Below are 14,576 nucleotides of genomic sequence, written 5' to 3' on the forward strand. Positions count from 1 at the left end.
AGGCAAGAGAGGCACAACAGAAACCTCTGTGCAGCCTTAACTGTGTGCAAGTGAGGATGACACAGCCGAGCAGAGGCAGCAGTCTTCTTACTCAAGTGACTGCTGACCTGACACAAGCGGGGACATTCTTTCCTGTAAACAATGACGCAAATTCCTTTATCCACTATCAGTAAACACTTGTACACTATAGAGCGCGGAGATACGATGGGGAACTTTGTGGTGGGTGGTGGACAATGAGAGGGGTTATGAGTCGATGACTGCAATACATGAAATGAGCAGGGAGAGTAAATGCCAACCAAACCATGGCGATGAAAGAAGACAGTTTCATTCCGAAGTATGAAGTAACCCAGTGAAGACGGATTGCATTTCAACATGGCTGTGGTAGGTTTTCACAGCACTTCCTAAATGCGCGCAGCCTGCATGCGCCTCATCCCTTGAGACTGGTGTGTAAAATGAGATGACTGCTTGACAGGTTAATGTATGCAACTGGAATGAAATAATACCCAAATACTCAGTTGACTCAGCCCTTCCCATGTTCCATGTTTAATACTGAAGCAGGAGTAGTTACCTTGTTTACCTCAAACCCAACCAATCGAGTCATCACAATATTTCTTTCGGACAGAAGTTAAAGATGTGGAAATTCAAGGTTTAAACTTTTCATTAGTTCAAATAATCAAACGCTATTGTTATTTACTACATTTTAGGTTATTGAAAAACAGATGCGTACAAATCGAGCACCTTTATATTCAAGTCTGGTTACAGTTCAAGTTTTCAACGAAAAGTAACAATTATATCAGGTTTTATGCACTAGGATCATGGCATAAAGGTGAACTGAGGATCATCTCTATTCACTCGTTAGCGTTGAACTTAGGAAGGTGAGGTACAGCCTAAAAACGTCACTTTACATTAGAACAAGACACGACAGGGTTCTGTTGCTGTCATTTCCCATGTCAATGTAATTGGCTATAAAGATTTAACAAACACTTCTTAGCATTAATGGCTTGACCTAGCTGAAGCACTGTTCTTGTGGGTTGCCCGGGTCTTTGGAGGGGCATAGAGAGGAGCGGCCACATCTTACGGGGAGCGGAGGTGTACCGGTATCATGCAGTTCCCTTGAGGGTTTTTGAAAATGGAACATTCGACTGTTGCGCGTGTGGCAAGTGTATCGAGAATTATTTGTGAAGCTAATATAAGATCGATACGAGTGATACCGTTTTATGGTAAATGGCGTGTACTTGTATAGCGCTTTACTTTACAGTCACAGTCCCATTGCCACGATGTGGGGTTCAGTCTCCAAACCTGCAATCTTCCAACCAGAGGTCGCCCGGTCTACCTCTGCATCACAGCTGCATCTGGTGTCCTTACGCCACTCTAGTCCTTAGGAAAGCCTGTCACAACTGACTTTATGGCTAGATACGGACTAAGTATGAATAATGGGGCAAGCAGTATGGGGCCAAAAACGACAAATCTGTATGACCCGTTTACGCCCCACCTACACCCTTACTTACCTTTTGAACCCATTCGCTAGACTTTCTGATAGGGGACAATGAGTCCTGTAACACGACTGTTTAAAAAGCTGAAACCAGGGGTCCCCCCATCACCCAAGTAAAGCGCCACTTCACTTGATCGAGGGATTTGGAAAGAAAAAAAAAATCAAAATAAAAATAATTTTAGAAAATGTACTTTTTATAACAAATTCTGTAAAGTGCCAGGCTGCAAATCCTTTGCTTTCTTCAAAGCCTTTTTATGAAAGAGGTACAACTGTTTACTTCCCATGAGACACATGGCAACTCTTCTGATCAAACTAATATTTTAACTCATTTAAAATAAAAATATGGGTATTCATGTTAGCTTTGAGCTTTAAGTGCAAATGAATTGGACAGAATTGGCAGGCAATCTTTCAAAGTATTTTCTTTCACTTTTTTAACACTACAAAGAAAATAAACAAAAAGCTGTATTTACTAGCTAATTTTCATTCCAAATTACACATTTACTGTAGGAGCTTCTTTCCACTTCTCTTTCTGATTCTTTGTCACTTGTTCTGTTTTTTATTGAAATATTAATAGGAAAAAATGAGATTGTTCACAATTAGTGGCAATTGCAATTGTTTTAGTGATTTAAAAGATCCGTATGGATCACGGATCATCTGAGCACCCCTAGTAGCTTCCCGTGGGATCCGGTGTCAGACCGTGCAAAAAGTGAATAAAATCAAGAAGCTCAGAGACTTGAGTCTGTCCAGCATCAGCACCTCTGCATTTCACTACCACTCCCATGATGCATTGGGTTAATGTGACAGCGTCTCTTACTGCGCTGCTGTTAATTGTCATGAAGCACAACAAACGCAAGCATCTGTTTTAACAGTCTGCAAAGCTTCTTGATGAAATCAGGAAAACAGTTTAGTTCTCCTTTGAGGTTTGTGTTGGTCCAAATCATTTTTATAAAAGAAAAAGCTGCTTTCTAATTTCTGGATTAAAAGACAAATTATATTTCCGACTGTATTCACTTAAAAAAAAAATGTTAAGTTTAAATATAAGTTATAACAAAATAAAAGAACCAGCAATAAGGTGAAGTGGCCAACAGACAGATTTAAACAAGAATGAAACAATGAAATCATCCAAAAAAGAAATAAAACATTTTTTTTGAAGTTACATTTTTGATTTAAATGAAAGAAAAACTAATAAAACATCAGCATGTTCACATTTTTGTGTGGTTAGAGTACCTTGCAGAAGTATTTGGCCCCCTTGAACTTTTAGACCTTTTGCCACATTTTAGATTCTAAACAAAGATATAAAACTATAACTTTTGTGAAGAATAGAAAAGTGGGACAAAATCATTAAGTGGAACGAAATTTATTGGATATTTCGCACTTTTTTAACAAATAAAAAACTGATAAATTGGGCGTGCAAAATTATTCACCTTTTGCTTGGGGTATGTCTATCAGTTTTGCACATCGAGAGACGGACCTTTTTGCCCATTCCTTCTTGCAAAAACAGCTGGAGCTCAGTGAGGTTGGATGGAGAGCGTTTGTGAACAGCAGACTTCAGTTTTTTTCCACAGATTCTCGATTGGATTCAGGTCTGGACTTTGACTTGGCCATTCTAACACCTGGATAAGTTTGTAAACCATTCCATTGTAGATGTTGCTTTATGTTTTGGATCATTGTCTTGTTGGAAGACAAATGACTGTCCCAGTCTCAGGTCTTTTGCAGACTCCATCAGGTTTTCGTCCAGAATGCTCCTATAGTTGGCTCCATCCATCTTTGCATCAATTCCAACCATCCTCCATATCCCTGCTGAAGAAAAGCAGACCCAAACCATGATGGTGCCACCTCCATGTTTGACAGTGGGGATGGTGTGTTCAGGGTGATGAGCTGTTTCTTTTACGCCAAACATAACGTTTTGCAGTGTTGCCAAAAAGTTCCATTTTGGTTTCATCTGACCAAAGCGCCTTCTTCCCCTTGTTTGGTGTGGCTCCCAGGTGGCTTGTGGCAAACTTTAAATGACACTTTTTATGGATTTCTTTAAGAAATTGCATTCTTCTTGCAACACTTTCATAAAAGTCAGATTTGTGCAGTACGCCATTGATTGTTGTCCAATGGACAGACTCTCCCACCTCAGCTGTAGATCTCATTCATTCACAGTGATCATGGGCCTCTTGGCTGCATCTCTGATCAGTCTTCTACTTGTTTGAGATGAAGGTTTAGACATATGGCCGGGTATTTGTAAATTTTGCAGTAGTCTGATCCTCCTTCCATTTCAATATTAGCACTTGCACAGTGCTCCTCCTTGGGATGATTAAAGCTTGGGGAATCTTTTTGTATCCAAATCCAGCTTTAAACTTCTCCACAACAGTATCTGCCTGGTGTGTTCCTTGTTCTTCATGATGCTCTCTGCGCTTTAAACAGACCTCTGAGACCATCACAGAGCAGGCGCATTTATACGGAGACTTGATTACATACAGGTGGATTCAATTTATCCTCATTAGTCATTTAGGTTAACATTGGATCATTCAGATCCTCACTGAACATCTGGAGAGAGTTTGCTGCACTAAAAGTAAAGGGGCTGAATAATTTTGCAAACCCAATATTTCAGGTTTTTATTTGTTAAACAAGTTTCAAATATCCAATTAATTCATGATTGTGATGTGATGTCATGATGTTGTTGATTCTTCACAAAAGAAAAAAAATCAGTTTTATATCTTTATGTTTGAAGTCTAAAATGTGGCAAAAGGTTGAAAAGTTCAAGGGGGGGCCGAATACTTTCACAAGGCACTGTACAATTAAACTTATGAACATGAATATAATGTTGGTCTTTTTGGCTAAAATTGATCAAGTATGCTGTGATTTTATATTTGTTCAAAAATTGCTCTTGCACAAACACAAGTAAAATATTTAAAAATAAATTACCGCTTAGAAAGAAGGTCATTTTATTTGCTTTTTGTGAAATTTACATGAAATTTAATAAACTGGAGAGAAAAACTACTACCTGGGGAAATTATTATTATTAATGAAAACCATGTGTGCCGCAGGTATTTTGTCAAGGAAAAAGCGTACCTTGGCTCAAAAAAGGTAGAAAACACTGGACTAAAGGCCCAACTTACACAGCAGAGTGAAGCTAAAGAATAAAGTTAATACTACCAGCCATTAAAGAAACAATTTACTGATCGGTATTGGGAAGGTCCCGATCCGATGTGATTGGAAATCAGGCCGAATCACGTCTTTTCAGACTCGATCGCTATCTGTGTCCCAATTTATTTTTTTAATTATTTCGATCAATGCTGTATATGTCTAACTAGTTATTTCCAAAAAAACGCCCTAGTAGAAGTTTGCATATCATGAACGGATTATGATTGCGGAATACAGCACTAGTTTAAGTAGGAAGCATACAAAAACAGTTTGGTAAAGTTAGCAAGTTATTTACAGATTCTGACTTCCGGGCTCAATAACTTTTTTATTAAATGTTTTAAACTGACAGCAAGTGTCTCTATTGGTTTGTCTTAACACAAACAACAACCTACAAAGACATTTCAACAGAAAAAAGATCAGATTTTCTTTTTTTATGAGACTGAATGTGCTGCTGATAGAGAGACGGCTGCATAGTGCAAACTCCGGGAAAAGGTGATTAAAAATTATAATAACTAAATAAATCCATAATCTCTCAAAAACAACCAAAACTAATAAACCGTTACATTGATATGTGCTTTTCATGAAAACTCATCATCATATTCATGCTAAAACAACGGTTTGTTTATGGTTTGGAAGGAATTGAATCTGATCAAAACTGTTCAACAGTTCTGGAGGTCCTAAAGATTGTCACGGAAGTTTCTCATATGACTTAGTATCACCTTACTGTCCTGCGGCAACTGAAGTTTTGGGAGAAAATCACTTCTACTTTTTAATTTCTTTTAATATAAACATGGATCATAAATAATCAAAAAAGACCAATAGTTCTGAAGATAATAATGCTAAAGTCACCAGACTTTCTGACACTATAAATTTTTACCTATATTTTGCTAGTAAAAAGTTACCTAGTTTTTCTATTTTTACTTGATTGTTCAAGCTCCTTCACACAAGTGCTCTGTTTAATTGTTAAATTATAAATGAAAGTGAAGAAAATAAAAACAGGGAGCAACCTGGATCCATTTATTTCTTTTTTTCCAAATGTTTTACAAAATTCTCGGCTCAGGACTCGTTTTCGGCTAATACTCAAAATCAAATGACTTGGAATCAGATGAGGAAGACATTTTTATTGGGAAATCCTTAAATTGGTATTATCTATAGAAATAAGTCTTTTTAGGTCTTCATTATGGACAGTATTTTACTAAAAATTTCATTTCCGTAAAGAAATTCAATCTCACCTTTGGGTCAGCGAGAGCATTGATAACATTTCCAAGAGCCAGGAGGGAGCGGTTTATGTTTGCACCCTCTCGTAGACGAGCCCCTTTGGCGTTAGTGGCACTTGCTCTTTCAGAGCCAGCAAGATCAATCAGGCTCATTTTAGCCATGCAGACGTTTTGATTGAGACTTGCAGTTTTGTCCTGCTGTCTCAAATATATCTGAGGGACAGAAAAGAAAAAAGAAAATATATATTTTGAATCAAACTGGGTATCAGAAATTGTTGTCTGTATACTTCAAATATTTACAGCCTTTTTGGAGCTGGTACGAAACACCCACACACTGGGTTTTTAGAAAAACTTCAATGAACAACCTGAAAAACAGCATGGGACCGTGAAGAGGTGGCGTTCATATCGGTGGGATGCTGCGTCCTGTTTCGATTACCAGAATCCAAAGCTTCAAGAAGGTGCTCTGCTGATTTGGGCTGAAAAGAAAACACAACACACAGTCAGATTCAGTGAAAGGATTCTGCTGCAGAGCACTTAAAAGCCCCAGCTACCAAACAATTCCACCACTTAGAATACAGGCTTGAGATTTTCTTAGTTCAGCCAAAGTATTTCATATTTTTCCAAGTTATTTATAAAACATGTTCTAAAAGTGAAACTATTTTTTAAAATAAACTAACCAGGGTGTGTTCAAGTAAAGTAAACTTATCTTTCCTCATTTTAATAGTATTTATAAGCGAAAATTCCAGGACTGTGATGTCTTATATTCAGAGGAAAATATGAATTGCTTCATCTTTTTTTTTTTAGCCCACAAGATTGGCAATAACCTTTCCTCCATTCCATTCTCTAATGACGCCTAAATAGAGGAAATGTACCTCTAAATAAGGAGCCTATATGAAAGCTGTTTACTTTTTCATCTATTCTCCAGTTTCTAAACTGATCAATCACACAATGTGTTGTTAAATTTAATTTGTAACAAATTACCTGCAATAGTAAAGTCTTGATTTACCTTTAATATGTTCTTGGGTGCATTGTTACAAACCTGATGCAGTGTGAGGCCTTGAACGACGACTCCTTTGGAGCTGTCCTCTCTGACATTAAGAGGCCCAGCATTAGCCAACAGGTCTCTGATCTGTTCATTGTAAACCTGGGAACAATTGAGATCAACTGTTGTAAAGACAAAACAAACAAAAAAAACTGCAAATCTGGAAAATAGTGCACGTCACATTAAATGAATGAATGTATAGAGTGCAAATCAAATTGAAACTGGTACTGTCAGAAAAACAGACTTTTGGATCAAATACAAACAGGGCAAAGGGAGTTTCATCAAGATACATTTGTTTTTCCACACTTTTGACTGTTTTCTAGAATTTTACAGCAACTCGTTCCAAACCCTAAATCCGAAATGTTTGACTCCTGGTCTCGAGGGCTGGCATCCTGCTGTTTTTTTTGTTTTTTTTTATGTTTTAGGTGCTATCTTGTGGGGTCCAGATGACCCCACCCTTACATTGACGTGTTCTCCCTACCATAACAAAAGTAGATAAAGGTGAAGAGGATTTCATGTAATCCATGGACACCAGTGAAGATCACAAATCATTGAAGAAAAAAGGTTCAGCGCACTGTCTAGTGGGTCTAGATGACCCAACTCTCAATGTTAAAGTGCCTAAGATAGCACAAGGGTTACAAAATCCTGCTGTATCTGCTGCTGATTACCTAAATCAGTTGTGTTTTGGGAATAAGACGCTATATAACTATATAGTGGCAGCTGGGTAGCTCAGTTGGTAAGGTAAAGGGAGTCCAGGGTTCGATTCCCGGAGGGGAATAAATAATGGTACTGGGGGCAATTACCATATCACTGCTGCCTTAACGCTACTGCAGCTCACCGCTCCCTCCGGGGATCGGTCAAATGCGGAGAAGAATTTTCCATTGTGGGATAAATAAATTATCAATTATTTTTATTTATTTATTTATTTTTTGAATATTAGATGGAAAACAAAAAAATGATCCTAAACTAATCAGAAAATCCAGCCTTCAATTTATCAGTGACCAAAGATTTGTGAAGAATATAATTTGTACCCTCAAAACTATTAACATATTCCTATAGATCATTTATAAAAAAACTATACAAGGACATATAAAAACGGAACAACAAAAATAAAACAGACAAAAAGTTGTACCAACTAGTACACCAAGTAGTCAAGCGTTTTACCTCAAGGTATGAGAAAGTAACAGCAAACTCTTTTTCCTCCTTGACATCCTCCATGCGTTTGAACAGCTCCTTCATGGTCCGATAAATGACCCCCGGATCATCTGGTGACCCTATCATGGTGTGTGTTTTGCCTGCTCCAGTTGCGCCATAAGCAAACACTGCAATTGAAAAAACAACTTACAAAGAGTGATAAAGAGCAAGTCTGCTGTCACAAGTCTAAATAAATTGCCAGTTCCACCCAGTTTTCTACTGTCACAAAATGCTACTGTTGTAATTTATCTGTTCTGTGTCAGCAACTTAAAAAATGTAACAAGTCAGTAAAAAAATATACTCAACAGTGATACACTGAATAAAAAACAGTGGAAAAACTAAATAAAATTGACTGTGAGACATAAATTCAGGATTTAAGTTCTCATGTCTGCAGCCTTTGAGGTAGTAAAGCCAAGTAAACAGACAAACTTCAGACCTTTTGAAATCCTGGCATTCAGGTTTGAGGACGTGGATTTTATAACACTGGGTCTTAGTTAAACTCCCCTATTATATTAACAGGTTTAAGTTAAAAAAGTGAATTTAAGATGGGTAATTTTTTCATTGGAAAACTTGACTAAAATTTGCTTTAATGATTGTCCTGTCTGCAAACCAGAGCAACAAAAAGTATATAAACTCTAGAGATTGAGAAAAAGAATTTGGCTCTTTTGCACCAAAGGACATTTTTCCTCAACTCATATTAATGCTGAAAAGTTTGGATGTAGTTAATTCTGCACTACCAGTACTCTGTCTATTTTCATTTCATATTACTACTTGAATGCGGGTTTTCTCTCATTCAAAGTTCACAGAGGAGGTTTGTTGGACTTATATGAACCAAAATAATGTAGTGGCAGCGTTGCAATATCAGAAGGTTTAAATACATGACCACAATACCAGAACCTGGAAAAAAATACAAAAAAGCCAATGGTTTTCATACTCATTTCTGTGTGACCAAGCTCAAAAACTGAGGGAAATTTATGTCGGCCACACATATTCTTGCAGCCAAAATGCACATTGCTGCATTGGCCGTACATAATTTAATGCTAACCCTAACTGTAACCCTAACCATTACCCTGCTATAATTGCATGCAAACAGTGACTTCCAAAAAATATTAACAGCTTTTGGAAAAATGTTAAATTCAGAATAAGGTGTTTTGACTGTACAAGCCACTTTCACCGGGTATTTTGTAAGTGCTGCTTTGCTGTACTCATGAACACAATGTTTGCTTTGGTCAAAAAGACTACAACCTATAGACTTACAAAAAGCAGGAATTGAACCACCAAATTTTTTTTTTTTTTTACCTAAAAGCAGCTAAATTCAAAATCAAAAATTCTATCATTAGCATGATAAAAACAAAATAAGCAAAAAGAGCACAATCAATGCCAGTGACGATATTTTTCCAAGAGTTAGCTCAGAGTTCTGGTAATTGAGCTTTTCTATATGAAGTGTAAATGTAACTTGACAAAAAGCTTTTCCTGAGCATCCCAGTCCCCCGAACCCTTAGATACATGTTGGGTCTACATGTAGTTGTTAAAATAATCCAAGAATTACAAGAGGTTTCTCATAGTTTTAATAATAACGAGAATAAAAATATTCTCCTTTGTTAGATCCTAAAGCTGTGCAAAGTTACACCTTGACAGAGACCAAAGTTGCTAGAACATTCATGACAAAGTAAAACCTGTCAAGTATAATCAGTAACTTAAACTTGCTGTGAATCATTTCCAAAGCCACAAGGAGGAAAATTTGAATATCTTTTTTGTAAGGTATGTTTGATTTCAAATAACTCGTTACATGGAGGATTATCAACAGTTTTTTGTCAGCATGTCACTAGAGAATTTGCCTGGTTTTACAAGACATTCTGACGTGTGGCTGATTCAGATAGTTTTTACTCAAGAAACAAAGTACTTGTAAAGCAGTGTTCTGTTATTGGTTCCTCCTCAAGTGGCAACAGGTAATTCTGTTTACAAGACAAGAGGGAGATGATTATTATGGGGCTCTGCACTTAAGACAGAAACTGAGGCTGGAAATCCTTCTTTCCTGTAATCCTTCTCCACAATTTCGTGACATGCTTCCCCCTCCACATAAACAATAAGAATTATGCAGTTGTCTAAATAAAACAAAACCTCTTCCGCCTCGATTTTTGATTTTTATGGAAAGCATTCTAAGGTGATTGATGACAGAATCAGTAAGGATCTATAAAATTTGTATGCACTACTTAAAGGACTGTTGTTGTTAGATGAGGGGGTTTGCTTCTTGACTTGCTTCTTGGTTCAGGAGCTAGATTTAATAAATTACCTTAGCTGCAGACCACAGAAATTAAGCTTTTTTTTTTTTTTTTTTTTTTTACAATATTTAGCTCAAAAAGATTTGTTTGTTTAAGCCCCAGTGATCCCTGTGACTCTGGTGTTTTGGATTTATGTTGCAAAAACCACCAACCTTTCAGAGGAAAAAAGAAAGAAAAAAAAGACTGACAACTAAGAGCAGCAGGTGTGGAAATAGAAATTGGTCCCTGAGTTGCTACTGGATTGTCTTGCATGGGTTTTGGGGAGATGTTGTATTTGATGGAACTGCAACTGCAGTTTACTCCTGGCCAATATAACTAAAAAAATAAAAAAGATGTGAGGGTTCATCAGCCACTGCGCTACCCTGATATTCTAGTGCAATTTTGCAAGCTTTCTTTTATCTTATTTACAGAACATTGTGTTCTGTGTCCTGATTGGCAGATTTTCCCTGAGCTGTGTCTCCTAAAACCAGAGCAAAAAGTGTGAAAATGCTCATCTCTAAGAAAATGTAGAACGTGTGTACTGAGAGGTATAATAATAATAATAACAGTGGATTAGATTTATCTGCGTTTTTCCAGACGCTCAAAGCGCTTACAATGTGTCCATTGGTGATGGTAAGCTACTCATGTAGCCACAGCTGCCCTGGAGCAGACTGACAGAGGCGTGGCTGCCAGTGTGCGCCTCTGACCATCACCTGGACATTCATATTCATGTGCATTCACGTACCAGTGGAGCCGCAGTGGTGGCAAGGAGGGTGAGGTGCCTTGCCCAAGGACACGACGATGGTTGGCAGGGGTGGGGGGAGAGGGAATCGAGCCGCCGACCCTTTGATCATTGGCTGACCTGCTCAACCCCCTGAGCCACTGCCCCCCCCGGCAAATGTTTTATAGCCTTAAAAAATAAATCTGATTACTTCACGGTAGGGCTGCACGATATGAGGAAAACTTGCGATATGCGATATTAGTGATCAATATTGCGATAACGATAAATTTGCGGTAAATAAACAAATAGAAAAATAAACTAAAACATCATTCCAATTTTTTTGCAAAAGTTTAAAAATTATACTCCAAATGACCCTCATCGACATGGGGGACAAACGTCAGGGTGGCTAACCCTGGTCCTCAAGAGCCTCAACCCTGTCTGTTTTCTAATTCTCCCTAGACTGCTCGATAATGATAACCAAAATCAGGTGTGTTCAGTCAATCAGGATGTGAAATCACTTGAGTCGGCCAATCAACAGCAAGCTGGTTAAGGAGAGCTGGAAAACAGGCAGGGTTGAGGCTCTTCAGGACCAGGGTTAACATAATAGGCCTCCATCTGATTGGTCAACAATGGGAAGGCGTCCATCTGATTGGTCAAAGCATAAAGGGATTTATTTGATTCGTTAAATGCTTCAAGCTGCTAGAAGATTGTTTTAACACATTTTGGGTTTGCGATTTATTGCGATATTCGCCGTCTTTTGCGATATGTATATTGCAGAGCTGGATATTGCGATAACAATAAATTTGCGGTATATTGTGCAGGCCTACTTCACGGATTTCACGTGACTTTATGTAGGACTCGTGCGTGGGAAACCCATGTTAATTTTCCACAAGGCACGATGATTTATCCAGTGTGGGTTCTTGGGCAAGACCTTTTAGGTACTGTCTAACCATGTAGCCACAAAGGGGCCCAAGTCCGGGTCCCCCTGTGCCGGTCCCCGGCCTGGATAAAATACCGGGTTGTGTCAGGAAGGGCATCCGGTGTAAAAATCTCTGTGAAACTACCTGTGCGAATCAGTGAAAGCCGATTTGCTGTGACGACCCCTGACAGGACACGCCCAAAGGTGAACAAAATAAACTTCACGGATTTTACCTACTGCAGATTATTTTTAGAACATAACTCCCATAATAAACGAGGGACCACTGGACTGACAAAGAATCCAGATAGCCACCTCATGATGCCACTTTACAGATTGTTAATGCAGTAAAAACAATAGGATGAGCATTTTACACATCAGTGTTATAACAACATAGTTTTTACTTACAAAGCTGCTATTTACAGTAAGTGTGTGCATATATCTGTGTTGAAGGCCTAAATTAATGTTACCTGTGCAGTTGAAGCCATTCATTACTCCATCCAAAACTCCTTTAGTGGTATTCTCAAAAACTTCGACTTGCGTAGAGTTCTCATCAAAGACACGGTCAAAAACAAACTTTAGGTCTTTGTTTGCTCTTTTGTTGATATTTCTGTTCCGAACTCTTTGTGGTCCAAAACACGACAGGTTCTCTTCTTTAGGGTCAAAAATCAGCATATGGTTGTCCACAACCTGGACCACATTCCGGAAGTTCTCCCGCTTCTCACTGTCGTTGGTTGGCCTCACCCTAACAACCACCTTAACGTGGCTACATACATCATTTGCCATTGTGGATCCTGAAGTTGCTGGAGAGTATCTGCAAACCAAATAGTGAAATGTATAGATATTAATGGACAACATATTTTACAACTCCCTGACAAACAAAGCTTCACTGAAGACACATTTTAGCACGTTGCAGAAACAGGAGAACATTTTGTTGACGTTCTTTTCAGTTTACTAAAACACTTTTACATGTTACTATGGGCCATCATCTGAGCACTAAAAAACGCGCAGTACATTCACACTGTTCTGCTGCTTTTGTCTGGAACACGATATGACTCATTGACTCATCAAATGTTGCTTGACTGTAATTACACTGTCTGTCGACAGTTTAAAAAGCTATAACTTAAGAGTCACACATTTTTACGTTTTTTGTTTGTATGTGAATGCTGCTCAACATAAAAAAGTAAACATTACCGCTAAAAGCACTTCATACTTAGATGACCATCATATATTTAAAGTTCAGTCTTTATGCTAATCTTGTAGCATTTTCCAACGGTAACAACTAGCTTCTCTGTCTTTTTTTCCACGCGCTGCGTCAACTATAATGGTGTCTCACCTTCTTTTCCACTAGTGGTTGTTTTTCATTTCACGCCGGTGTCCGTTTACTTTTATTTACATCAGACATGGGTATAGCAATGAAGCCAATAATGTCCGAGAGATGGACAGCAAGCAGTCGTTAGCACAACAAACAGCAGCGCCAATATTTTCAAAAAACAAGCTCTCTTCCTGAGTGAAAGCTGATTGGATGAGGCTCGACTGACGCAGAGGCAGACCTTAGTAACGTACAGTCAACGTCACGCGATACTTGGATGAATAGTGGAGCTACATTGAGGTTCACTACGGTAAGGTCCAAGACAGTTTTCGAAGCAGTTGGGGCGCATTTGGACACAATCCTGAGCTAATGTTGAGCTGGCCTGTGTGAATGCGTGCAGTAAATCGTTTTTAGGTGTTTGCTAAATTATATGTATTGCTAATATCACCCAAAGTTGAAGCTTAGCAGCAACATGTGTCGCACCCCTCAGCTTTCCAATTGAGCCCAACCAATGTTGCTGCGAAAATGTTGTTAAGGCAAACGTTGAACACGTGACAACGACTTCTGCAGATGTGGATCAATGCTACTGACAAACGCATTTCTGTACAAATCCAAGAAACGCTTGAAAGTGATTGCACTGACTAGCGCACTGTCAGTGCTTCTTGCAGGGAGACACTTGCTGTACACAGTCATCCTTTGAAGCAGTATCACACCAAAATATCAATCATGACAGACACATGTTCGTCAGCTGTAATGCTGTTTAAGGCTGGCTTTTTGACGTGCCGACATGAAGATGACCTTTGTATAACACCTAGCTTAAAATGTAGCATTAAATACATGGTCAAAAAGACAATTTGTTCCAAAAACAAAGCAGTTTTCCCCCAAAGGCCAGATTTAGTTTTATTGCTCTGGGAGTGAAAATTGTCAGTTTTTCCAGGAATTTGCAGTTAAAACTTTCAACCACAACAAATATAGAAGCTATTCAAACCAGGACTGGATGTACAAATATGCAGAAACTAATAACAAGTATGAGATGTTCATTTTTGTGCAAAAAGTGGCTGTTGCAAGTATGGATGAAAGGAGGTGAACTTCATACCAAGTGATAGCATCAGCCTGCTGTTTGAGTCCAACAGCTGAGGGAAGAAACATGTTCTCCAAATTGGAGGTCCTAATCTAGAGGTCATTCCTGAGGAGAGGGTTCAAACAGACTGTGTCCAGACAGAGTTAGGACGGGTCTGCTGTGATTTGTCCTGCATTATGAAATTTCCCCATTGTGGAATTAATAAAGT

The 14,576-nt window shown here is 38.4% G+C and overlaps 2 protein-coding genes across 3 annotated transcripts in view; one reads left to right on the forward strand and one right to left on the reverse strand.

Moving 5' to 3' along the window:
- The window catches only part of kif18a (kinesin family member 18A), a 33,066-nt gene extending 19,595 nt beyond the window's left edge, over positions 1–13,471 (reverse strand). The window contains exons 1-6 of the mRNA XM_004067126.3: positions 13,312–13,471; positions 12,446–12,789; positions 8,048–8,205; positions 6,881–6,985; positions 6,207–6,317; positions 5,857–6,054 (exon numbers count right to left, since the gene is read on the reverse strand). Coding sequence (XP_004067174.1) covers positions 5,857–6,054; positions 6,207–6,317; positions 6,881–6,985; positions 8,048–8,205; positions 12,446–12,761 — 888 coding nt within the window. The 5' untranslated portion in view covers positions 12,762–12,789; positions 13,312–13,471. The remainder of the gene's footprint in view (positions 1–5,856; positions 6,055–6,206; positions 6,318–6,880; positions 6,986–8,047; positions 8,206–12,445; positions 12,790–13,311) is intronic.
- The window catches only part of mettl15 (methyltransferase like 15), a 59,848-nt gene continuing 45,462 nt past the window's right edge, over positions 191–14,576 (forward strand). The window contains exon 1 of one of the 2 annotated variants that reach the window (XM_020713439.2): positions 191–381. The gene's annotated coding sequence lies outside the window, so the exon portion shown is untranslated. Of the gene's footprint in view, positions 382–13,514; positions 13,598–14,576 lie in introns of those variants that run through there. The other variant, XM_004067038.4, reaches the window with a different exon arrangement.

The sequence above is a fragment of the Oryzias latipes genome, chromosome 3 (assembly GCF_002234675.1).
Source record: "Oryzias latipes chromosome 3, ASM223467v1".
Taxonomy (NCBI): domain Eukaryota; kingdom Metazoa; phylum Chordata; class Actinopteri; order Beloniformes; family Adrianichthyidae; genus Oryzias; species Oryzias latipes.